Here is a 27,812-nt window from a genome sequence, read left to right as displayed (position 1 = left end):
GGTAGGTGACGGTGGCTAAGTGGTTAACGATACGGACTGAGAACCCGAGTTCGAGTTCAGTGCGTCCCACGAAAACACTTTCACATAAAAATGTTGGTAACCTTCATATGGCCTTTCTCTATGTATTTCTAGGAATAATTATAAGTTGAAAGATAATGGGGAAACAAACGCCAACAAAAATCATCTGATTCATACGAAATGAATGAATAATGTGTATGTCGTTGAATTTGTAAATTTTTCTTACATTCTGTTGAACGATATTTCTAATTATTAAAAAAATATATATATTTTATAATTCTTACGATTGGTATACTACGACGGTTCTAGGAATATTATGATTACAGATCACCCAGCTTCTGTTTTAGAGTCACATGCGAGGTTTCCCTGTGTTTATACTGTCACATGTAATGTTATCCTTTCATTATTTGTATCGTGTTTTCAGTGCAGTTGTGGCTACGTTTGTGTGTGTTAATGCCAAGTAGCCAATGTGAGTATTTCAATATTGAATTGTATTTGTTTTATCAATTGGAGAAATATGTTCTCATATTTCAGTCTAAATTTCTTTTAAATGGGGGTTTAAACCGAACAATGCTTCTGTTTCTCTTGTGTCATACAGTCCGCTAGATGTGCGTGCTATATATATATATATATATATATATATATATATATATATATATATATATGTGTAACACATGTGTGCACATGTGTAACCATTTCTTTTAAATGGGGGTTTAAACCGAACAATGCTTCTGTTTCTCTTATGTCATTCAGTCCGCTAGATGTGCGTGCTATTTATTCTCCACCGTACCAGCTATTAGTGTACATTCCAAGCAGAATAAAATTCCCAGTATATATATATATATATATATATATATATATAAACAACAGCCGTTCATAGAATCATTTTGTGAGTATAGGAGCCATCGAATTATCGATTATATTTGATGCACATGCGTAATCATTTCTTTTAAATGGGGGTTTAAACCGAACAATGCTTATGTTTCTCTTATGTCATTCAGTCCGCTAGATGTGCGTGCTATTCTCCACCGTACCAGCTATTAGTGTAAATTCCAAGCAGAATAAAATTCCTAATATATATATATATATATATATATATATATATATATATATATATAAACAACAGCCGCTCAGAGAATCATTTCGTGAGTATAGGAGCCATCGAATTATCGATTATATTTGCTGTCAATGCACATGTTTAATCATATCATTCAGAGATGAATATTTGTTAATTATTTAAACAGCTAGAGAACAAAGATGTAACCTGAAAGGCAACATCTGCCCTGTTTGTCGCTTCAAGTCAAAACCTATATATATATATATATATATATATATATATATATATATATATATATATATATATATATATATATATCCGCATTTTAGTACAACATTTACTAAGTCGTCACTTCCGCCTCTCTTTGTCCTTTTATTTAAATTGAACACACCCTGAACCCATTGTCTTCATTAATAGCATTGTCAGCGCCATGAATACTTCATATATTTCAAATGAACATTTATTAACGTCTCCAAAAGTTTTAACAGTAATTACTCATCAGAAATATAACAAAGCCAATCAATTTGAAATCGAAAGTAGAATCGTTAACTCGGGAGCACCTTCGAATTTTATGTGGGGGTGGTATAATGATATTCGGTTCAACAAACACATTTTCATACTATGATTCAAATCATATGTTCTAATATACCCTTTATGCTTGACTAAGCAACACGCCATAAATAGTTTTACCACGTGAATGTTCATATCTGTAATAGTACATACTAGCGAACCCTACGGAAATTCCACAGTGCTTTCGACGTAAATCTTTTAAGTTTACTCTAAACAATAATGTTCGTCTTGAAATAATAAATGTTTGTCAGGAACAATATCATTAAAAAAACGGTTCTCCTTTTCCGTAAAATTTTCATTATCAGCTAAATAACAGCAATTGAATGAGAATCAATTAATATTCTACATTTTCAATATCTTTATTTCATCGAAATTGGTGAAATCGCCCATTCGTCAATTAAATCGATTGATTGCTTACTCTATCCGGAAACTAGTGTTGGGACGATTAATCGGATTCGGGAATCGGAATCGGGAATCGGAAAAATCGGAGCTTTTTAGGGTATCGAAATCGGTATAGGAATCGGAAAAATTTGAGCCTACGTTCCGATGCCAAAACCGATTCCTTAAATTATATTTTTTATTTGATTTTGGTTTAAGATACATCTTCCACTGCTTGCAGTAATAATAAAATAATGCATATTTATTGATTTAAACTTCCAGTAAGACTAAAATCTATAGACCACCCCCTCATAAGTGTGTTTTTACGTTTGAAAAAATATAGTGATATTTAAGATGTGTTTTTACAGTAATAGGGAAAAAATAACAATTTTATAGTTAAATAAATGTATACGAAAGTCTATGGAAGTCTGAAACAGTATATATTAACTTAATTGCGAACAAACAGACAGTAATACAACTTTATTGTAATAGATTACTCAGCTGGGACGATTACTAGTGTTGGGACGATTAATCAGTATCGGAATTGGAAAAAATGTGCACATTTTCCGATGCCAAATACGATTCTTTAATTATCTTTCTTTAATTGATCTTATTTGAAACAATATCTTCCACTGTTGGCTGTACTAATAAAATCATGAATATTTATTTATTTTGAACTCCTAGCAAAACAAAAATATATAGATCACCTGCCATTTTTACGCTCGAGAAAATACATACACATTTAACATGTGTGCTAACGCTAATTGGGAAAATAACAATTTTATAGTTAAATATTTAGAGATTTATAAGGAATCGGAATTTTGTACGAAATCGTAATTGTATCGCAATCGGTAAAAATATTCGAATCGCTCCATCAGTAGTGTTAAACAGTTTTTAATCCTTACTCAACTAGTATTATTGTTACTTAACTAGTATTATTGTTACTTAACTAGTATTATTGTTACTTAACTAGTATTATTATTACTTAACTAGTAGTATTGTTACTTAACTAGTATTATTGTTACTAAACTAGTATCATTGTTACTTAACTAGTATTATTATTACTCAACTAGTTTTATTGTTACTTAACTAGTATTATTGTTACTTAACTAGTATATGTTTTTTATGGTTTCATTTTGCGTTTGCGCTTTCACATACAAGTCACTTACCGTCGGGGTCTAGATTATGGTGTTCCGTGCATCCAATACTATTCGTTGATTTTTTAGCAAGGCATAGACGGTGGGCCTTCCTGACCATTGCTTCGATCTCCTGTTTCAAAGCGTCATAGCGTAGAGAAACGAACAAATGGCCGGGGCACTTTTCCTTTCGTTGCAACATCGTCTTCTCTTTGGATGGAACAAAATATGAAATCAAACCAAATAATTTATTCGAATGAGATAAACGTTTCGAAACAACATTTTGCATCTTTAACACGCGAGAGAAAGCGTAGAAAAACTTCTCACCTGAAATGAAAGACGACTTTTCTTTTTTTTTTTTTTTACAAAGGGGTCACCACATATCAAAATCCGGAGGCTATTCGAGAATGAGGGAACGTATGCATTGTAGTCGTTGGCACAGTTGCGTAATAATCGTCTGTAGAAATAATTTGGTATAATTAGATCATTTACGAACAAGAACTTGTTTACATTGGACTTGAAGATAATGATATTATCGTCAGCTGGAAAACAGACGAGCAGAACAGAGTTCCACAGACCGGCAGTTCTATGGAAGCTTTGTGCATGGAATCTGTGTTTAGGTTTAGACAATAAAAAAGAGTGAGGGAATTTATTGATAGTAATTTTGACTACATCACAAACTTATTTATGTATACACGTTCAATTGAAAAATGCGATATTTCGTTGATTTTTATGAATTCCATATTTGAAATAGATAAACTAAATAAATAATTACAGAAGAAATTTGAGGAAAAGGGAAACGATAAAATAAGAAATGAATAGGTTTTAAAATTCGGAATAACCCCAACAGTTAATAAAATAGAAATAAAATTTTTTCCACCTTTCTTCTGATAAAATAAACGCATAGATAGAACATAATGCATACCCGTAACTCTGCATGTTGGTCGTATAAGTGAGATCGAAACGTTCCGTTAAAATGACTTTTTTGAAGAATCAATAAATGGCTATGTGAATCGTACATTTTATTATATTTTACAAATGCTAAGGTGTAAAAGAATTAACATTATTTGAGCCATATTATATGTCCTGTATCATTCAAACACTACCGTGTTTGAATATATGGTTAAGTTGCAGTTTTAGTCATTTAGAACTGCTTTAAAGCTTCACCGCTCACTTATTTTTCGACATAATTTCAAACAATTATTACAGTTTGTAAATCAACTTCTCAGCTATTTTGTGAACTTTTTTTTTCAATTTTTGTTCTGTAAAACAAAAGTTATGATGAATTTTCAGGTGTTCAAAATCGTAAAAAAAAGTAACGAGGTGAGCGACGTTTTGTGTTACTGGTTTCCATAGCAATCACGTCGCTTCAGTGAATACTGTTGCTACCAATTCACCTCTTTCGCGAAAGGAGAAGTAACAAGTGAAATAGAGAGAATAAAAGCATGAAAGGAAGATAATTGGGGGATTTTATTGAAATGTTATGTTTATGAGGGCAAAAAAATAAGACTGGAATTAAACAAAGAACAAGTAAATTTACTGGAATCCTGAAAAAAAATCATAGATTACAACAGAAAAATGCGAGCATGAAAAGTAATATGGTTAAGCTAAAACATGGAAAAATAAAAGACTAATTGTTAAAACTGGAAAAGAAAAGGACAACATATTCCAGTAAAAAATATAATAAATCTATAACATAAAATATTGCAGCATTAAGAATTTTTTTAAAATTCAATTTATGACATTATATAATTAGTTCTTAATACTGCAATATTTTAAGTGATAAATTTATTATGTTTTTTACTAAAATATCTTGTCCTTTTATTTTCCAGTTTTAGCAACTTTATTTTTCCATGTTTAATCTTAACCATGCTCGCATTTTTCTATTGTATAAGGTATGAACGTACTTCGTTATATATATATATATATATATATATATATATATATATATATATATATATATATATATAAAATAAAGAGGAACAAACCGTATTATGTGTTCATCAACGTTTCGTCTTTATTTCGAGACTTCTTCTGGATGAATGAGATTAAGAAACCAAAAAATATACCAGTACAAAATATTTGAAAATGTTTCACGCGCACAGTGTGACGCAGTTCTATTTCAGAGCACGTGAAACATTTTCAAATACTTTGTACTGGTATATTCTTTGGTTTCTTAATTTCATTCATCCAGAGGAAGTCTCGAAATAAAGACGAAACGTTGATGAACACATAATACGGTTTGTTCCTTTTTATTTTCTCTATTTTGTCGGAATACTATTTCCATTATTTTCATCATATATATATATATATATATATATATATATATATATATATATATATATATATATATAAACTTGTGTATGAAATATTAAGAAATAAGAAAAAAAAACAAAACACATTTTTTTACAAAAGGTCACAGCACATCAATGCCCGGATGCCACTCGAAGATAAGGGTTAATGTGGTGACGGTAGTCATTGGGACAGTAGCATAATAATTGTTTGTAGAATTAATCTTGCATAATTAGATCATTTACGAGGATGGCTGAACAAGAACTGGTTTAAGTTGGACTTACAGATAATGATATTGTAGCCAGCTGGAAAGCAGCTGTTGTGAAGGTCGTTGGAAAAATGGTTGGATCGTTTTACCGCTTAAGAAAATATCTCATACTTGACACAAACCTCTACGTCTGGGCAAGAACTGCTCAAGACACCCTTTCCTGCTTGCCTGTCGAACCCTATACCGTGGGATACTTTCTAGCTGACTATAACATGGTTGCTTTTAAGTCAAGTGTAAAAGATTTCTTGTCGAGCCGCACTCTTAAATCATCAAATCCTACCCAAGTTCCACCATTACGGATCATCAGGATGTTGTCTCACAGGCCACCTAGCATTCAGTAACTTATTTGACTAAATGCAGAATTAGAGCTCAGTCGAACATGTCACGCTTTGTACATAACCGAAACGTATTATCTTTAAATTTATATCGTAATTCGCTTCGACCGTTATCATCCTGTGCTTACCTACAAACGTAACTGGAATATTCCGAACACATCTGATTAACTAAATTGGTGTCGTTGCAAGGCAAAAACCTAGCCATATTATGATTGGCTGAGAAAAACGCATGTCAGCAATCTCGCTAACCAACTAAAACCTTAAAACAATATGGCGGATATATCTTACAATTCAAACATAACTTTCCATAAAAAACAACCGTCAAATTTACATTAAAAACATTGGGTTACAATTTACAGGTATGTGGAAACGTTTATTTATAAAAACATTTTTTTCGATTCCAATTTTTTTTCTTGATTAATGTATTCCTATACACACTCTCGAAATAAAAAGGAAATATTATCGGCGCCTATCGTCTATTAATTACCTTGTATGGAATTAATACCTGGTTAGAGATTCTTCAAATTATCAACATGTATCAAATCGTGATACTTAGCATAATTTCGTATACTTGAATCACGGTTTAAACTTTATTATGTGACTTGTGACCTTACAAGTAAATCGCAGTATAAATCGCAGTATAAATATAATTTAGCACACTGTAACTCGAATATTTCATTGTTTTGACTCTCGAGTATATATCCGACTCAGTTAGACACATTTAATCAACCGAGAACTACATCACTCTATATAAAAGAATATGATATCAACGGATAGATACTCGAGAATCAAAACAATGAAAAGAATATGCTGTTGTCCTAGCCCTACTTATTACATATCATGCAGAAAAAAGTATCCATGAACCTGAAATGTGATTTTTAATTGTGACTAATATTATACAAGCACCTACTTTTATTCATCCTTCTATCATTATTTCGTTGATCTATCTCGTTTAGTTTGAAGTAAAAGGGTTAAAGGAGATGTTTTTGTTGATTCGATTATCGGTCACGTAATGTTTTAAATATCATATTCGTTCATTTGTCATGCTTAAGATTGAAATAGAAATTTCCTTTAACCAGTACGTTTAGGTTTAAAACAGCATTGTCGTTGGTCTGCCACGCTTATGTTTAAAACAGACTCTTTTGTTGGTCTGCCACATCTACATTTTAAATAGAATTCGCGTTGGTCTGTCATGTTTAAGTTTGAAGTAGCATTTTCATTGGTCTATCACGCTGATGTTTGAAACAGAATTTTTGTTGGATCAACACGCCTAAGTTTTAAAAAGAAATTTCCGTTGGTCTTCCTCACTTAAAGTTGAAATAGCTAATTGGTCTGCCACGCTTGAGTTTTAAATAGTATTTTCGTTGATCTATCATGCTTAAGTTTTTAAAACATTTTTGTTGCTCTGTTCTGGTTATGTTTGAGATAGCATTTTCGTTGGTTTGTTTTAATTAGTATTTTTGTTAGGCTATCACGCCTAGATTTTAAATAGCATATTCGTTTTTAAATAGAATTTTTGTTCGTCTGTCAGAATTCAATTTTAAATAGAATTTTCGTTTATCTGTCATGCTTAAGTTTGAAATATACTTTTCGTTAGTCTGTCACATTTAAGTTAGAAATAAAATCTGTCTTGTAAAACGTGCAGTTGAATGAACACATTTTATTTTAGCTGCGTCAAGTCATATCTATGAGATTCCGTCCGTCGGTTTGGAGGAAATTTTTTGTGAAATTAACATTTAATTCGATAAACCCACCGATTATTTTCCATTTACTTATCTTTTCTTGAAGGAATTTTAGACACAAAGTATTAGCCACAATCGAAATGAATTACTCCCTTCTTAAGGAAGCAGCCTGTGTTAACAAGCGACTATAACTGATCTTCAAATCTGATCTGAAATGTAAGACTTACACCAGATTCGTTGCCAAGGTCACTCGAGAAGGTATCTCACACCTGCATAAGAGCCAAATACGTCTTCTAATAATGTTACGACATCTAGAAAGGAGGTACTAAGAGTACCCTATCCTTTCTTGACAAAATACAAAACCTGGCTTCAAAATCCAATGGGCAAGGGTCTTCCTACTCCCGCTTGCTTGCAGAAGAGACATTTTGAGTTTATCTCTGCTCCATCGTTATTTTCATGGCAAGTCTTCGACTGAGCTCTATCTAAGTCTACCTCTGTAAAACTTCGCAATAAACACCCGTCCAACTACAACAACTCTCAAAAATTCCTCCTCCTCCTACTCCTCCTCCTCCTCCTCCTCCTCCTCCTCCTCCTACTACTACTACTACTACTACTACTATGACTAAAACTAAGCCAAAATTCTATGAGCAAATTTTCTGTCCTAGAACTTCCCGTCTGTGGAACACAATATCAGAGGGCTGTTTCCTAGCTGATTATAACATTGTCGCTTTCAAGTTTACTGTAAAAATATTTGCTGAGCTGTGTTCTTTAATGATCAATATATATATATATATATATATATATATATATATATATATATATATATATATATATATATATATATACTAAAGTTTCGGCATTACCGATCATCATGGTGTTGGGTCACTGGTAACTAACACTCATTAGCCCTTATACTCGAGTAAAATTTGGCCCTTGATGAGCGGTGACCCACCCATTTTTAGTAAAAACGAGATTATGGCATTCTTACTTGGGACACAGAAAAAACTCCTTTCCATCTTGAGAAACAATGGATATCTCCTGTAAGGATGGATGCACATATAATTTTGAAACAAGGGTTCACCAAATCTCCAACAAGCCTTCTTCTGAATTGGCACTGCTTGATTCTAATAACAACGAGAAGTCCAGAACGACTGAAAACAATACAGAGATAATCGCACATACAGCACCTGGTATTCCTATACGTTCAACAATTTTAGTACTGACAACGTTGCTTAACTTTGCAGATCTAATGGACACTAACATGTCAATGAGATTAGGTAGTATTTCCATGATAATGCGAATATCCGTATAGTCCCATCGACACTTTTTTTTGCAGAAGTATAGCTGTAATGAAGGAGATGTTGATGTGAACTTACTACTTGGTAAGTCAAATTCAAATTCTATTGATTCAATAGTATCACTTTTACTTTTGATGTTGGCAACCTTGGCGTAATCCTTCAATGCAAGTACCTAATTGTAAAAAAAACAAAAACAACTTTATCTGCGCCTAAACTTAAACGTAGATTCCATGAACAAAGCCTTTTTCTTAGAACTGCACACCTGTTTTCCTGCACACCTGTTTTTCCTGTTTACCTGTTTTCCAATTGACTACCTTCCGTTTACCTGTTTTCCAGTTGACTACAATATGGTAATCTTCAAATACAATGTAAACAAGTTCTTGATGAGCCGTTCCCCTGAAGTAATCCAATTTACCAAATTTACACTTCTGACGATTACTATGATGTTGTCCTTTTGGTTACTGTTAAGTCTTTAACCCTTATCCTCGAGTGGCGTTTAGGCCTTGATAAGTGGTGCGTCCTTTGTAAAAAACAAAACAAAAACAAACAAAAAGCAAACAAACAAATGCCAGCTACAAAATTGAACAGGTTTAAAGTCGTACCATGAAGATTCATACGAATAAAAATTGGGACATATGACTTGACAGGCAACAATAAGGAGTTTATTTATGGAAAAATTACGTTCTGAGACACAGCAATTACTACACGTTGATATATTTGTTTACAAAAAATAACAAAAATATACACTAAAAAAAATTAGGCACAAGGCCATAAAAAGTGTTGTGAAAATGGGTGTCGTTGATCATCTTGGTGTAAAGTTGTAAAATTATCTAACTAGAATCATCTCAGTCACCAAAATACCACATTTACACTAGAGGTCATCCTACTTAACCTAAATCTTTGTGATTTATGAACAAAGATTTCATTGGTTAAAAGCTAGAAGTGAGGACAGAACAAACAGCAACATAAGTTCGTATTAATAAGACTCTCCCAACTCTTACTAAACATTGATCCGAGCTTGAAGACAGAATAAAGACGTAATTCTCTTGACAATGGTTCTTTTTGTAACACCTAGCTTGCCCACGAGGAAACTCAGCGCCTACCTGGATCGCAAAACATATTAACTGATACATTGATGAAACTATTTTTTTAGGGCGGTTACGACACCTGTCAGGATTTAATTGATATGTTTCAATGTTTTTCAAGATTATATAGTCATTAATAAATAGTAGAAATAATAACAGATTAGAATAGAAATGTGTAAATACAAAAAGGCTCTGAATATTTTCAATTGTTAAATTGTTTATCGGACCCAAGCGACAGGTGTATGTGTCGATTAATAAAATTGCCTACGTATAATGAAAAACGATATAGAACTGTTTACAATGATACAGAACAAGAACATTAAGAAACAATTAAAATAGGCTGATTAGCTGTAGGGATGGAGGACAATGCAAAAACGCTTCTAAAAACAGGAACAGCTTGCTTCGGTGTATTTGAGAAACGACGAATGAACTTTTTTTTAAAGAATACTTAATGCTTAAATTTGAAATTAATTCAACTTAAGTTCCTATTTACCCATAGCCGAGGCGGTAGCAAAGTGGACACATACATAGACTGGCGACCTGAGAGGACAAAGTTCGAATCCTTTCGTCACTAAGAGTAGTTCTGCTGAATTACGTTGTGGCTACTAGCGCTTTCGTTGATCGATTTGTTATAGGGTGGAACGGTAAAGTTATCGCAATAGAAAAGACAACATGATTCCATTTCCGTTTGATGAAAACAAGTTTTCTTTTATTTTGTTCCTAACCATCTACTAGTTGGTCAGTTGTGTACAAATCCCAAGAGCGATAGGAGCTGTGTATCATGTCTGAAAGTGACACAGCATTCAGCAAGTGAGATCGGAGACGCACTGCTGTACAGTTCATGCTCTCTACCAATCCAAGTTTTGACAACAGGACCATTGGCAGCATCATCAAAACGCAAATCCGAACGCTTAAAAGTTTGAGGACACAGCTCTATGAAGTTTCCGGCCACGGTTATGATCTTTGGTGTGTTTTTAAGTGAGGGCCACATCATGCCACCTCACATCTTAGGAGTCGGTTTGACAGTCAATACCAAAGTGTACCAGGATGTACTGAAGATTGTGGTGATATCCTCGTGCAATCAGGTGGCTGCTGACAAACCCTGAGTGTGGCATCAGAACTCGGTGCCCGCTCACAAATACAAAGAGACCCAGGCTTGGCTTCAGAAGCAGTGCTACGACTTTGTACCCTTCTCTCAAAAGCCCCCTTCCCCTCCTCCCTGAATCCGGTGGAGTTATTCGATTTGTCATACGTCGAGAACATCACCAACATGACCTCCCACAACACCAAAGTCTGCCTGATCTCCGCCATCTGCTGAGTATTCGCCGAGCTCCCGTCGGCGCTTGTGGAAAAGGCATGCTCCCAATTCAGGAGATGCGGTTATTGAGACTGAAGGCGGCAACATTAAATAGATGTCAGCTCTACTACATTATCAAGTTACCCAAATTGATTTTTTGGTGCTAATGCACTTACTGATCCGCGCTATTGTTAAAATCGTATTTCCAAATTTAATTAAAGATTTATTATATGTCTTTTTATTCAACTGTAAGCTTAAAGTACAGAATAGGTACAAAACACCCTCCTCTCTCCATGTTAAGTATGGCTTTTTACATAATAACGTTATTATTTCAGCACGGATCAATAAATGCATGAGTACCGATTTTTTTTTTTAATAAAGTGTGAAAATAAAGCTGTAGTGTTGTTTTCTTATTATTCCACCCAGTAGAATTTACTTTGACATGTGTCTCTATCTCAAAGATATGATTTACTTCCTTGTCAGGAGGTTAAACACAAGGTCTGCTGTAATGTTTCTGAACTTATGAGATGATGGTTGATAATTTAGATTATTCCGAGTACTATTCTTATCTCGAGTGCTATTTTCACAACATTTCGTGCAATATAACCTTCAACTTTCTTCAGAGGTATCTTGTCGAACTAAAATTATTGCAAGGAACGTGGCGTAATAGATAGAGACTTGGTAAAAATAGTCATAATTGACACTCATCCGGAAATTAAAGATTCAATCTTCAGTGCGGGCGATACTCAGAATACAATTGCAAATTACTTAAATTCATTATCATTTTAAGTAATTTTTAAAACTTCATTTAAAACATTATTATTTGAATTAAAATTTCAAACATATATCTACCATCTATGCTTTACTGTGCACATAATCAATAATAATGCTTGAAATTAATTAAAAATTAATTATTGTAATTATACATGAATTTAATTGATAAAATGATTACATGGGCTTAAGGTTTAAATAAAATAGTGGAATGAATTACTGCCGAACTACGATAACTGCGGAATAACTAACCTGAAGTGGGTATATGAAGAGTACAGCATTGTTAAGAAAACATGATAATATATAAAAACAAATAATGGTGCGCTTATACAAACATGAATACCCAAAAAAATAAGGTTAGTGCACTTATTGAAATAGTTTAACTGTAAAGATTATGAAATGTTCATGCGAAGGAATCTGCATAATTGATAATTATCTATATAACGATAACATGCGATGAGTTTATGTAAAAAAAAACTGAAAATTTATGAATATATAGACTGTCGGTAAGGATGACAATCTATAGGTTGATGTTGTATTATGTTGTTTTTTTTTAAATTTATTTATGCCTATTTTGCATTGAAGTATGCAATTTCTGGTAAGTGGATAATGTAAACATGCAGAAAACTACTATATATAAAACATATGTAATGGGCCGAAACAATTGTATAGAAGCACTGTTAATAAAGCTGAAACATTTTTAAACGAACATAAAAAATATACGTCTGTTCATGGAGAAGCGGTATATTATAAAAAGTATTAAGAGCTCTAGTATTGCACCATCGAGCTATCTAAACGAACTTCATGTTGTTAATATTTATATTTCATTACAAAATCGGAAAACTTATATATATATATATATATATATATATATATATATATATATATATATATGAGGGGCGGGCAATAAGTAATGGCCCTGACCCACTTACTATAGAAGTAGAGCAACGGAACTTGGCACATTTATTGGTCTTTCTCTACATAGGAACCACCCAGAGCTATGCATTTCTCCCATCGTTTGATGCAGCTCTGGAGACCGTTTTTGTAGAACACCCCAGGTTGGTCCTCCAACCACGACGTAACTTCAGAAATCAAGGCTGCATCACCTGGGAAACGTTTTCCTTTCAGAAACAACTTGATAGATGGGAAGAAGTGAAAGTCAGAGGGTGCAAGGTCAGGAGAGTAGGGAGGATGAGGAAGATTTCATAACCACACGCCCGGGCTTCAGAGCGTTGTCCTGCAGGAGGAGGGTACCTTTGTGATCTTGCCCCGCCTCTTGATTTTGATAGCTCCCCTTAATTTCCTCAAAAGTGAAGCATAATAGGCTCCTGTAATTGTGGTACTCTTTGGCAGGAAATCTGTCATCACTACTTCGTCCTGGTCCCAGAGGACTGTGAGCATGACCTTGCCTGCGGAGGGCTGCACCCTTGCCTTCTTTGGAGGTGGTGAGTCGAAGTGCTTCCACTGCATTAACTGGGCTTTGGTCTCTGGATCATAGCGATGGACTCAGGTTTTATCCTGTGTAATCAGTCTTTTAAAAACTTTGACTCATCTTCTTGGCACATCTCCAAATTCATCCTCGAACACTCGACGCGTTCTCGCTTCTGGAATGGTGTGAGCAACGTGGGGATCCATCTGGCAGACACCTTATGCATATGCAAATGGTCATGAATGATAGTTTCCACATACCCTGTACTAATCTTGACATCTTGGGCTATTTGGCGAATAGTAATGCGCTGATCTTTCAAAATGGAAGCCTCAACTTGACGGACAGATGCCTCATCAATGGCAGAAGTGGGGGGGCAACCAGGTCTGGGAGCTGTTTCCACAGACTTCCGTCCATGTTTGAATTCACGATGCCAGCGTTTTACAAGGTCATGTGATGGGGCATTATCACAATAAGTTTCTTTCATTTCATCAATAGTCTCATGTGGTGTGCGTCCTTTCAAATACAAAAACCGGATCACTGCTCAACATTCAACAGGCTCCATTTCACACCTTACTCAGTTCAAACACCTGTAAAACAGAAGCCACAATTATTTCAGAGCTGTAATTTGCCACATAACCCGTAGAGATATAAATCATTGCACATGCAAAATTTCAGCTAGATCAGACAACTGGAAGTGGGTCAGGGGCATTACTTATTGCACACCCCTCGTGTATATATATATGTATATATATATATATATAGCATTTAAAAATAAAATGTTTAAATTCAACGTTATTTCTCGCGGTTAGTGGTTGCCGATTGGATACGGTCTTTGCTAATCGAACAAGAGATGGCTCGTGTTGCCGAGTTCGAATCTGTCGACTGGTGTTAATCGTGACACCTTGCACTGAACATTCCCGAAAAGATGAAACACACGTGTCTGTAGGCATTTAATTATAATAGTAAATAATTATGTCAGCTCCTTTAAGAAACTCGTATCTTATCGTTGAGCACTCTCACTTGAATTAAGTCGGTCAATTTAGCTCTTATTCATAGATCATCGTATAACGATTAGATCACTGTTTAACTGACGTAAAGGACATTTAAAAATAAAATGTTTAGATCCAACGTTATTTCTTGCGGGTAATGGTAGCTCATTTGATACGGTCTTTGCTAATCGAGCCAGAAATGGCTTGTGTTGCCGGATTCGAATCTGAAGATGCCCGAAAAGAATGAAACACTAGCGTGTGTAGGTATTTAATTATTATAGTAAATAATTATAATTATATATATATATATATATATATATATATATGCGATTCTCTTCCAATTTTCGGATTTTAATCGTGTCAAATCGCACTTTATTTCCTTTTGACAGATTGATTGTTGCTATTTCTTCTGATGAGTTAAGGGCATAATAGATTCACTGATTGATATCATAATTAAGTGATTGATTTTGCGCTACGAAACAGATTCTGTCAAGAATTGTAAATGTCAGCTGGATTAAAGGTGTAAATTTATAAGTTGGCCAACATCATGCAATTTGGAATATAGTTTTTTGTCATTTATTCACTATATTGCTCTGTAATTACATTGATCTTCTTAAATAAGGATTGATATATATCATAAGCAAATATATTTCTACAGATTATATATATATATATATATATATATATATATATATATATATATATATATATATATATATATAGGTGGCCAAAAGAAAGTCTGTACTTATAATTTTTTCCAAAACTGCAAATTTAAGCTAAATTTAATGTAACTGTTTAAATAAACTTTCCCTCATTTTATTGGCTTTTTATTCTTCTATAATTTTACCTGTTTATATTTGACTTTTAATTGAAATATTCTAGTGTTCACGTCGATTAAAAAAAAAACTTTAAACTGAGAAGGCAAAAAGAAAGTCCGCATAATGTAAAATTGTTATTTAAATGTAACTTAATGACATTAATACAACACAAATACAACATGAATACAATGAACTAGTTAATATTTAGTAGCATAGCCCTTCTGCAATGCGACATCCTGCAATATATACATATATATACACACATATATATATATACTAGTAATAGTATATATATATATATATATATATATATATATATATATATATATATATATATATATACTAGTTATAGTATGTGACCGGCGTTGCCCGAGAATCTTGACTTTCATTTTTGGCCCATCCCTATTTAGTTTACTAGGATGTCTTCTATGATATCATATATTACGTCATATATGACGTAATCAACACAGGTAGAATTTTTATGTGATATTATTTAAGCATCAGGAAAACCCTACGTTGATTAATATATGTTTCGACGATATTAGTCTTCTCGTCATTGATTCGACAATCGATTATCGAACCCCTGACGAGATGATTATCATGGTCGAAATGCAGATTAATTTACGTTGCATTATTCTGTTATTCACGCACAAACACACATGCACATACATATAGTAAATTATGAAAATAATTTATGGCAATTAACCTACACAGAATTTTCGTGGAGCTTAATTGCCATATACATTTTTATAACTTGTTACCTTGCTCTGTTCAAGTATTGAGCACTATTGAAGTAAATACTGGAAATTAATATATATATATCTTCTCATAAAATGTTTTATGGATATATAAATTACGTAGATTTATGTTTATATATTTGTATGTACAGACTTCATTGTTTAACGAATTAACGGTTCATTATGAATGTTGGAACAGAGCTGATAAGTGTAAAGAGTTAACAGTTTTGTTATAATTAGTTTAAGCAATTCTCTCCCAAATCACATTCTAAGATCATTTATCGATATATATGCAGACCACACTATCATCTACGGCAACACTTCAAAGACTCTTTCTGAGTTGCTTTCCTCCGATCTTGAGCACGTGGTGGAATGAGGTAAAAGGTTGTTTTCTCACCAATAATGCTCTGATCTTCACTTGGCCCCAATTGAAATGAATGGTTTTGGTCTTGAGAAAGTACCCTTTTATGACAAGGTTTTGGGACTGACTTTCACTCCTGAGCTGAAAGGAAAGACTTATATCAAATCGGTTGCTAAAATCGTTGTAAAAATGGTTGCATCATTGTACTACTCCAGAAGGCATCTCACTCCAGACGCAGAAAGAACGGTAGAATTCCTCAATGATCATGACGATAGTGATGATGTTTACAATTACATGAATGCAAACGATGAATAAAAATAAAAACAAATCCAACACATGCAGTACGGAAAACAGTCAGTCATGAATCACGCATATACATGTATAACGATAAATATTTTTATACCTACATTTCGTTTCATTATTATTCAAGGTTAAAGGTATCCAAAAGCAAAAAAAAAAAAAAAAAAAAAAAAAAAAAAAAAAGAAATGAATGCAACGAGGTTACTGATAGTGCTAAATAAAAAGAGCTAGGTATATGTTTATTTGAGTTTAGGTAAACAAATTACATGCTTGCGGCAATAACAAAGCTACTGTTTCGTTCAAATGATGACCTTCATCGGCTAACTTAAACTTCCGATTTACAAAATGACATGCTCTTAAAAACCTCTTTGAATTTAAAGAACATATCACTTAGTAAATCAGAAGTTTAGCCTACCCGATGAAGGACATCGTTTGACCGGAACAGCAGCTTTGTTATTGCCGAAGGCATGGAATTTATTTACCCAAAATTATATATATATATATATATATATATATATATATATATATATATATATATATATATATATATATGTATATATATATATATCAGGGTTAGAACAATAAATCGGAATCGGAATCAGGAATCGGAAAAATCGGAGCTTTTTCGGGTATCGGAATCGGTATCGGAATCGGAAAAATTTAAGGCTATTTTCCGATGCTCGCGGTAGAAGGGGCATTCACCTCGGTACAACCTGTGTGCCTCCATCTTGGACTGGTGCACCCCTCTCAAAGCCGGAAAGGCTTTCTTGGTGTCCTTCATCCAGAGACCACAGTCTTCTCTGTCTTATGTGCACATTCGATCTAGATAGTAGAGCCGTAGTGTATGGAGCCTAATCTCCACGTTTGGCATGCCTAGACCGTCTTCAGAAGGATGTAGATAGCAGACATCGCAACAGACCATAGGGGCCCTTCCAAGCCATAAAACGTTGAAAAGATCCCTCTGCAAATATAGAAATGTATCTGACGGGATTGGAAGCACTGATAGATGATAAATAAAAATTGGATAGATGTGGGTATTACACACCTCCGCTCTCACCTTTAATGAAAGGTTTCTACTGATCCACAGTGCAGCTGCGGACCTAACTGCTTTCAGAACCTCCGACTAATTTTTCTCCAGCTGGAGGTCAGGACCAAACCAGACGCCGAGTATCTTGCAAGGCCCGTCATTCCAACTAAAGGGCCCTTTGAGGGGCATACCTCTCCAGGCACCAATTCACAAACCCAAAGACTTGTCGCAGTTAATTTTGGCCCCTGTTTCCGTTTCATACAATCTGATTTCTACACCGACGACACTAATCTCAGCACTGCTCGTTACAAGCATAATTACGTCGTTGGCATAGGCGGAGTACTTTACCTGGGCATCCGCACCTGGCAAAGTGATTCCGCGTAGGACTGGATTCACCCTTAGCCTGCGCAAAAATGGCTCTATCGCAAGCACGTATAGCATGGGTGATAACTGGCACCCTTGACGAATTGATTGTGAAAAACTGAAGGGTTTCGACCTCTTCCCGTTCACTTCTACCATCACCACGGGGTTAGCATAGAGAAGATAAACCCACGAGCGAAATTGCGGGCGAAATTGCGGGCGAAAACCGGCCGCCGACAAAACAGCCCCCAAGTACCAGTGGTCAACCCTATCGAAGGCTTTGGACTGATTTAAATTGATCAGCGCGGCCTCAGTGTCGACTTTTTCTATCATCAGGCGTATCGTGTGCAAGTTATCCTGGATTGTCCTGCCCTTCACGGCACACGTTTGCTCGGGGCTAATATGACGAGCCAGGACAATCTGCAGACGATTTGCGAGAATCTTGGCCAAAATCATTAACTCAGCATTAAGGGCCGGAAATTACCTAACCCATCCCCACCATCTTTGCTTTTACGAACAAGCTTTATCACACCCATGGTAAAGTACTTGGGGATTGAGCCGTTCCTAAACCATGAGTTAATCAAAACCGTCAGCAAAGATACAAAGATGTGCGACAACCTCAAATACACTTCGTAGGGCAGACCATCGATCCCTGGTGACTTATTAAGGCCAACCCGCTTCAAGGCTTCAATGACTTCATACTCCGTTATGCCACCTTCGCACCTAGCCGCTTTGGTCGTCGAAAGACGAGAAAAGTCAGCCAAATAGGTGTCGAAATGTTCTAATGACAGACCGGGTTTCATGGAAAAAAGCTCCTGGAAATGAAATCTAAACGCCTCCAGCACACCCTGTAAAGGAGGCAAGCTGAGCCTTAATTACATTAACGCTAGCACTATCCCTCTCCTCCACCGCCCGATCTAATTTATACTCTAGTGTCGCTTTAGCTGCCCTAGAATCTAGGTTGAGTCTTTTGCTAAAGTTGGCAGAAAAGGACCTAATGGTTTCCTTAATTTTTACCCACTTATTCCCAATAATTGCCCCCATCAATTCTCGCTGTAGGGTTAGTAATAATTCTTCACGGAAGCCCTTCACATCGAATAACGACGTGTTGAGGTTCCAGTAACCGCTAATCTAGGCTTAGGTCTATCTAAGTTTACCCGTACATGGACAAGTCTGTGATCCGAGTAAACTATATTGTGGAAACTTGGACAACTCAATACTCCGACATCGACTCTCCTAACTAAGAACCGGTCGATATAGCTCGAGAGCTGTACCAGACCGGAGCCGCGTCTACCTGTCCAAGTCCACACTAAGTCACGGGGCTTTTCATTTCGGAATTTGTCGATAAGATCAAACTTATCCACAAGTTCACAAAATAAAACAGCATCCCGATCTCTGTGAGTTCCCCTAGAAGGTAACCCAAATCGATCTAAATCGGGATCCAGGACCGCGTTCCAGTCTCCCGCTCAGATAAACGTTTGAGAAGTATCTGCTCGATTCGCCAAAAATAGGCAGCCAGGTCAAGGTGGCTATTGGAAGCATAAACCCCAATAAGACGAAATGCCTTGCCCTTTATGGTAACATCCAAAACACACAGTTTTCCCTCAGGATCCATGTAGCACGGGTCACACGACGCATCTAGAGACCTTTTAACTAGCCAGGAAAACCCTCTAGAGTGAGAATTAAAGTACGCTGAGTAATTCTTAAAGATCTTAGACAGCGCACGTAAATGGTCGCCAGGAATAAAATGGGTTTCCTGCACACAGCAAATATCCACCGAGGTGCTGCAGGTCCAAACTCAAGCGCCATTTTCGCCCTCGGACATTCACACTAGCAAGCTTGAGATCCGTGATTGCACCTTAGGGTTGGGAACCAGAAACAAACATCGCAGTTGTGTGCGTGCCATAGGCTCTTGTGAGGGAATAGGTACCCATTGTAGTATCGATGAATCCGTCACGAGAGATACCACCGACATGCAAAGGATAGGTTAGTTTTGCTATCCTATATAAGGAGGGGTGCATTTTTACCGGGACCCTCCCAACACAACATTTTTAAGGCTTTTTATGTCTGAATCTTTAAATACAACAAGTGGAGGGGAAAGATTGAAGACTTTGTTTGCCTCTTCTAACATTTGCCAAAGGTCCTTAGCCTCGTCTCTTTTACAAATGACTGTTAGTATTCTTTTTGAGTTCGGAAAGTTAGTAGGGATGTCTATTAGTTTCCCCCCTACCTCCCTGAACTCAATTAGCTTTGTAAGATCTGTTCCCTTAAAATTTTTGTGGTTATCTATGGCTGCTTGATTTAAGATGCAAATATCTTTGCCAGGGTCTTTTTCTTGTCTTCAAGCGAGGGGATAATATCTGTGTCCATAGCAGTGTGTGTATTAAAAGGGTTTTTCAGGAGACGGAGGAGGCGTATTGAGAGGGATGGAATAGGAGAGGAGGGTTTGTGTTTTTTTAAAGGGCTTAGGGGTGTTAGTTTTGGCTGTTTGTGAGGGACCGGAGTTGTGACTGGAAGAGGCATTCTGAAAGGGGAGGAAGTTTTCGGCTTTGTAGGAGACTGAGCGATAAGGTTGGTTATAGATATGGGGCTTGCTTTCGGAGAAAGGGGTTTACATGAGGATTCGGTCGATTGCCGTTGAGAGTCCAGTTTATTTTTTAGATTAACAATTTCGACGTATTTATCCTTTCCGGGGTCGTTCTTGAGCATTGCCTGTTATTTCATCTGATCGAGGCTGAGGCGACCAGGAGGTTTTTTTTCCAGGGGCGATCTGCCAGGGTTCTCCTCTGAGGATTGTGTCTGGGTTTTTGGTCGTTTCTTAACTAGGAGGCTTGGGAACGCTTGTAGAAGTTGTGCTTCCCAAGAGTTGTCCGGTGAGTCTTTTTTGGTATTTGGTGGAGGTTTCTTTAAGAGGCACTCAGACGTAAGGTGCCCAATCTCACTGCAATTCCAGCCAGTTGGTCTTCTGCCAGCTACTATTATGGGTAGTTTTTCTTCTCCTACCTCAAGGAAGTAAGGAAAGTTTACAAAATCGAGGAGGATGTCGAAGGACCATATACCATGGAACTCGTCTACCTGTACAGAAACCAGTTCGCCGAATTTTAGGAAGAAGGTACCGAGATGTCCTCTTTCGATGTGGTGCGGAACATGAAAAACGGAAACTGTAGTCTTACGTTTCCCCATATACTCAGTTCTTAGAATGTATTGCTGTGTGATTATTTCTTTTTGTGAGATTTTTAAGCATTCTTCTGAGAAGCACACTCCATGTATTATAACCCTTACACTTTACAATGCGTAAGGGTCTAAATCCTGCTGAAGCCAAAAGATTGATGACGATGTCTGTACTTGCTTTTATGACTTTTTTCGTCTTTCGGTCTACTACAAATAGTGTAAGACAATTTTTTCAGATCTCCTCCAACCTTGGTAAGTTGAAAATCAATCCTGTATAGGTGACGAGCTCCAGGCATTGTTTTGCCTTTTCAATAAAGTCTTTAACATTGATGTCAATTTTTTTGGGTTTAGTCCAGATGTTTTGCATAGAAGGTGTGACGTTTTCCAATTCCATCGTATCGATGACAATGGGCGTCTGGCTCGCAGAAGCGGCCATAGCCGGAGCGTTAAAAAAACAACAAAAACGGTTAAGCAAATAGTTCACAAAACTGTTAAAAATAACAGTAAGAAAAAGCAGGAAAAAGCGTTGTGTAGAAAAAAAAATCGGACGATAATAGAAATAAAAGGAAAAGGACAGAAAGGAGAGAAATCGCTTATAAAATAATGTGATAATTAAATTGATTGACTTACCGAGGGTGGCTCGGTGGGAAGGGAAAGACACTCATGGCTGTGAACGGCCCAGCCTGGTGTTTGTTAATGAAGAAAATAGGATGTCTATTCCTTATAGCTTAAATAGACATTCCAGTCTCGTTTCAATCTCGCTGAACGAGAGATTGAGACTATAAAAACAGTCACCTTTGTAGGCTTGTTGTTGTTGTAGTTTGTTCTTGTCGTTGTTAGAGATCTATCAGACCGGTACGACAACTGTTAACAGCGCGTTATATTTACAAGAATACGTTTGCTTGTAAGCAACGAGGTAATTTTTCGTTGCAAGCTAAACGTCTTTTCTTCCCCCCCCCCACTCGTCGGTAGGAAATATCGACAATAATGCACCGCACATGTCAAGAGACGTGTAAGATATTTAGTCCTTTCGGCCCCGGCCTTGGCATTATTTACTGCCAAGGCCTCATTTGGGGTCTGAAAGAGCTTAGGCACCAGGGCCAGTAAGGGGGAATGGGGGGGGGAAAGAAAACGAGACTTTGCTAATCGACTAAGCTAGACTTGCGTTGTACTTTATTAAAAAAAACTATACTAGAGGTGCTATCATTCTGTACTCAACCGCCTACATTCTTACCAGGACCTACTTAAAACTGACTGCTTCCCAGCTTACGGGATGGTGGGCGACATTCACGCTGAAGAGAAAAAGATAACATATTTGCAGGAAACAAAACAAAAATATATTTACAAAAACAAAAAGTATTTTTTACATATATATATAATGGCGGGGGGTGGGTGAGATTATGGAGAGGCGGGCAAACTATAAAACATCCAAAAAGAAAGAAAAAGAAAACAAATAAACAAAATGCCTATGGGGGCGGGTTCGTTAGGAGACCTTCCCTTCCTATCAGCTAGTCGTAAAATGAAACGCCCAGTCTTCCGGTCCCCTCCCTGAAGGAGAGAAGTGAAAGCAAGCAGGTCGTTCCCTAGTGGGGATTGAAGGACCTAAAGGACAGCACTTTTGCGTGCGAAATAACTTTGGGTTGGGGTCAACAGGGATGGATGGCGTCTTCCAAGATAAAGTGCGTAATGGGCAAAGACAAACCGGGGACAAAACAAACAAGTGAACTGGGCATCTTTGGAAGCTCTCCTAGTGCCGACTACTGAAAAATAAAAAGACTACGGGAACAGGATCGACACGCATAACCCTAACCCTAACCCTAACCTAGTTTGGGCCCTAATAAAGTACGAACTTTCCACTCTTGGTGGTTACGCAACCTCATTAACCTTACTGCTACCCATATTACAAGGTAAACCTTATATTAACGAAGGGCTGGGTTCCAAGAAAAAGGTAAACCCCAGCACTTTAGGACCAATACCACTAGAGTGGAAACACGAGCTCGAGCCTAGCGCCTCGTCGGATGCACAAGCTAGTGCTATGCACCCATCTCCTATCAAAGTCTATGCGGTGCAATCTTTCCCAATCACATCTGATCTTTATTTTAAGTTGATGCTTAAAATAAACGACCAAACCCTGATCCGAAACAGATCGCCCCTCATAGACAATGCCTAGACGTGTAACCCACGTCACTAATCTAGCTACAGCTAGGATCGCAAGAAAAACCGCCCGTTTCTCCCTGGTAAACAGCGGGTCCACATTGTCAACAACATACGCTAAATCAAGTGGCACCGACCGCTCGAGGTCGATGCAAGCCGTTACCTCTCCGACATACTCCCAGAGACTTCGCACCCCGCTGCAGTGAAAGAACGCGTGTTCTCTCGGCTCCTCTTCCTCTTCATCGTTTCAGCGTGGGCCTGAGGATAATAATATTCACTATCCCTGCAATTCCTGGCTAGTCTGCCAAAGAGTGGCACCGCGACCCGGACTAGCCTCCATGTGATAAAATACTCTGCATTATTAATGTACCTACTGACAGGCGCCCAACTCCACAGCAAGAGAACTTCCCCCTCGACAGATGTAGCCGCTCCACCAGCGGATCCTTTGCGGTACCCACCACTAACTCCTCATATAGCCTTCTCCTAGGCCGTGCAAGGTCACTAGACTCCGGCAATGCCCTAAGGGCGGCTCTGCAGGAAACGCTGTTCCCCCGCCGGTCTTCTGGGAACATCAGTGGCGAGGTTGGATATGAGCCGTGGAAAAGCTTATTCCACGACTGGTATCTAGTGCGCTTCCTCCATCAGTGTCCGACTCAGGAACGCCAATTTTTTAGCGTGCTTGTGACTTTGCAAGTCAGGCATTCCCAAGTCTCCCTCGCTAAGCTTCTGCGTACAGACCTGTCTGCGGACATACGGCTTTCCTCCCTTCCAAAGAAGTTGGAAAAGGAGGCGCACTAAAGCCTTACAACGATCCGCAGGCAGGGGAAAAACAGACAAGTGGTAAAGGATCAACGGAAACACGTACGTAGCACATGCCTCCCTGCGACCCTTCAAGGACACTCTCCTACGCCCTTCGTCTGTACTTCTGACCAATTCTAGTCCAGCTGGAGGTCCGGCCCAAACCACACTCCGAGGATCTTTACCGGGCCATCAGTCCAGCCGAACGAACCTGGAAGCAAGTTTACCCCGGTCCAGGCGCCCAACCACAGGCCAACGGACTTGCTGCGATTGATCACGGCCCCTGTGACAACTTCGTACTCAGCGATCACCTGTATCACTGCTCTAATATCGCTACGCCTTGCAGCGACCACGGTGACGTCATTGGCGTATGCGGACACCCTGGCAAATTTGCCGCCAGCTAGAGCTATGCCGCGCAGGACTAGTCTCGCTGCCTCGTCCCAGTGGTTAAACACGCCCGTCAGAAGGGGCACAAACATGGGCGACAGCCTCAAGAACAGTTCCTAGGGCAAACCATCGAGCCCCGGAGATCTGTTGTGGTCAACCTGCTTCAACGCAGTAATGACCTCACGCTCCGTAACTATCCTCTCGCTGCTAGCCGCTCGGGCCGCAGTAAGGCGGGGTGAGCCAGCTAAATAGCTGCCAAACTCCTGTCTACGGAGTCTGGGTAGTTTGGTGAAGCGTTCCTCCAAATGTTGCCGAAAACCATTGCCGATCTCGTGTGTCGACACGAGAGAGCGCCCTTCCAGGTTTTTCACCTCCCGAATGTACCCCTCCGAGCCGCGTCTTAGGGCAGCCTTACGCTCAACAGCGTCAACATTCACGGCTTCGTTGGAGACTTTGTTTAACCTAGCTCTAACTAACTGACCTGCATATCGCTCGCTATCCGAGCGATTCAGGCCCCCCTTAAATAGAGCTAGTTCTAGGGAATCTCCTCTGCCATCGCTCGGGTCAGTCTATCATCTAGGTGCCTTTTGGTCCGAGCCCTAGTTAACGCGAGGCGTTGGCTGTATTGGAGCAAAAGTGCCTAATGGTGACCTTAAGCCTAACCCACCAGCTACTCCCGGTAACCGCCCCCACTAACTCCCTCTGAATTAGTGACGTCAGCTGCTCCCGGAAGTCGTTCGACTCCAACAAGGAGACGTTCAACTTCCAATAGCCAGCCAACCTAGGCCTATTACCTAATTTCAGACGGGCCAACACGAGTTTGTGGTCCGAATGACCTAGCCAGTGGAACGTGGGACAAGATAGGAAATCTATGTCGCCCCTTTTAATTAACATTCTGTCCAAGTATGTACTCGAACAGGAGGCCGAACTAGCATGCCACGTCCACATCTCCCTCCCGGGGTGATCAAGACGGAACCTGTCGACCAGATCGCACGAGGCCATCAGGTCAGACAGGCTGTTGTCACACCGCCCCGACCCTCTGACCCCCCGACCTTATCTATATTGGTGTCCAGGACAGCATTCCAGTCCCCCATTAAGACTACCCGCTCCGGACCCGAAGAGAGAAACCTCCACTCGCCGAAAAAAGGAAACCCTCTCGCTGTGGATGTTAGGCGCATAAACTGCCACGATCCGGAACACGCCGCTTTTAACGGCAACATCGACCATGAGCGTCCGTGTGGATAATGGTAACCGTCGCAGACAGGGTGCGACTCACTAGCAGAGAAACCCCCCGGCTCTGGAGGCTGCCATATGCCGAGTAAACGTCAAAATCGCTTACCAGCACACCGCAGTCTCCAGCCCCAACAAAGTGGGTCTCCTGTAGTGTAGCTATATCTACCTCAAGGGCCACGAGATCCCTCAGCACGCAAGCAGCCTTGCTTCGAGATCTCATGCCCCTCGCATTTAAACTGGCAAGGTTCCAGCCCGTGGCCATGTTTCCCTAACTAGTAGTATTCGTCTACTAAGACTCTGAAATCCTCGGGAGTAAGGACATTGAAGGCCTGACCGAGACTGCCCGTGAGGAGGTCAGGAGTAAGCCGCCCGTCTCTGGCCAGGCTCCCCACGTCCAAGGGGAACGTCAACTTAATCGCCCTATAGAAGGAGGGGTGAACATAAATAGGGACCCTTCTCTCACAGCGTGATGCAACTTGTGTCAACGATGGGTGCTCCCCGTCCATAAGCCTGAAGCCCAGGAACGAGGTTTTTTCAGCTTCCAACATCCTCCATAGAGCATTTGCTCGACCTCCCCTATTCGGCCTCACAAACGTTATGAGGTTTGGGGCGTCGGCGAAATTTCTCGGATTGGTAACCTCCTTTCAATCCACCTCCCTCAGGCCTTCGAGGTTTTTTAAGTATTTCCTTTGGGAGTTGTTGTGGTCACTCGCCGTCATCTCCGCTTCACAAAGATGCTCACCCGGCCAGAAAGGAAACTTTCTGGTCTTTACCTCCTCCTTTTCCGCCGATACCGCTTTTGTTGTTACTGGGACTTCATTAACTGGAGCTTCTATTTCATTAACTGGAGCTTCAATTTCATTAACTGGAGCTTCTTGCTGCTCCGGAGTGTTGAATAGGGAGGGTTAGGCTGAGCGTCTTCTTGGGAGGAGGGTTGATGTTGGAGGCTCAGTGTTTTCGTCTTCCATTATTGTTTCTGTTTGGGGAGCCTTTTGGGAGTCGCTCCCTTTTTTCTTTGGGCTTCTTTTCTTCCTTTTCCTCACCCTCTGATTCAGAGGATCTCCTTCTCAGTTTTCGTTTGGTCGTCGCCACTGCCGCTCTCGTTGGTGCTGGAGGGACCTCCTTCTCTTTTCTCCTCCCTCTCCCTTTCTTGGCGACGACCTTACTCCAACCTTCTTCGTCTTTATTGCTTTCCGCTTCCTTCTTTTTTTCTTCTTCTTCCGCCGACTTCTCTTTTCCCTCCGGTTTTTGTGGAGCCGGCTCCTTTCTCAGAAGGCAGAAACGGGACATGTGCCCGGGCTTCAGGCATTGCCAGCAGAGCGGCCTCCTTCCTTCGACGATGATGGTCATCTGCCAGCCCTCACAAATGAGCAGAGCGGGAATCTTGTAAAAGATTTTTCTATCCACCCTCATACTCACCTTGTAGGTTCCTGTTAGTATGTTTCTGGGGTCTTTCACCAGATGCACCCCCTCCACATCTCCATACTGAGATAAGGTGGTTCCCAGTTGGTCCTCCCCGATAAAACATGGGACCCCCATCACCGAGACCACCGTTCTTCTTTTGGACTGGTACTCAGGATGCAGCCGGATATTCTTCCACATAAGGTCCCCCTGTGTCCACCTCTCAGCTTCTTACTTTGACGGCAACAGGAGAACCCACGTCGCATACTAAGTACTGGGCCGGGATTTTAAGGTATCCCAGTACTTCTATCATCTTCAGGGGAACACCAGTGAGCCCCTTTCCATTGGCCCCTAGGGTCACGAGAGACAATGTCCTGTCTTTAATGTCGTCCAGGGTTCCTGGTAACGCCATCATCGTGTTACACTGGACTTACTCCTGATATTTGCTCTCGAAGAGAGC

At 38.8% G+C, this 27,812-nt stretch overlaps 1 protein-coding gene across 2 annotated transcripts in view; it reads right to left on the bottom strand.

The window, feature by feature from the left end:
* The window catches only part of LOC145297624 (synaptotagmin-4-like), a 54,206-nt gene that overhangs the window by 7,944 nt on the left and 18,450 nt on the right, over positions 1-27,812 (bottom strand). Inside the window, exons 1-2 of one of the 2 annotated variants that reach the window (XM_080143709.1) lie at positions 3,487-3,616; positions 3,193-3,369 (exon numbers count right to left, since the gene is read on the bottom strand). In XM_080143709.1, the coding sequence (XP_079999835.1) occupies positions 3,193-3,361 (169 nt within the window). In that variant the 5' untranslated portion in view covers positions 3,362-3,369; positions 3,487-3,616. Of the gene's footprint in view, positions 1-3,192; positions 3,370-3,486; positions 3,617-27,812 lie in introns of those variants that run through there. The other variant, XM_080143707.1, reaches the window with a different exon arrangement.

Source organism: Euprymna scolopes, chromosome 18 (assembly GCF_053919585.1).
Source record: "Euprymna scolopes isolate OS-2025 chromosome 18, ASM5391958v1, whole genome shotgun sequence".
Taxonomy (NCBI): Eukaryota; Metazoa; Mollusca; class Cephalopoda; order Sepiida; family Sepiolidae; genus Euprymna; species Euprymna scolopes.
The sequence above is the reverse complement of the archived record's forward strand: the minus strand, read 5'-3'. Positions and strand labels throughout refer to the sequence as shown.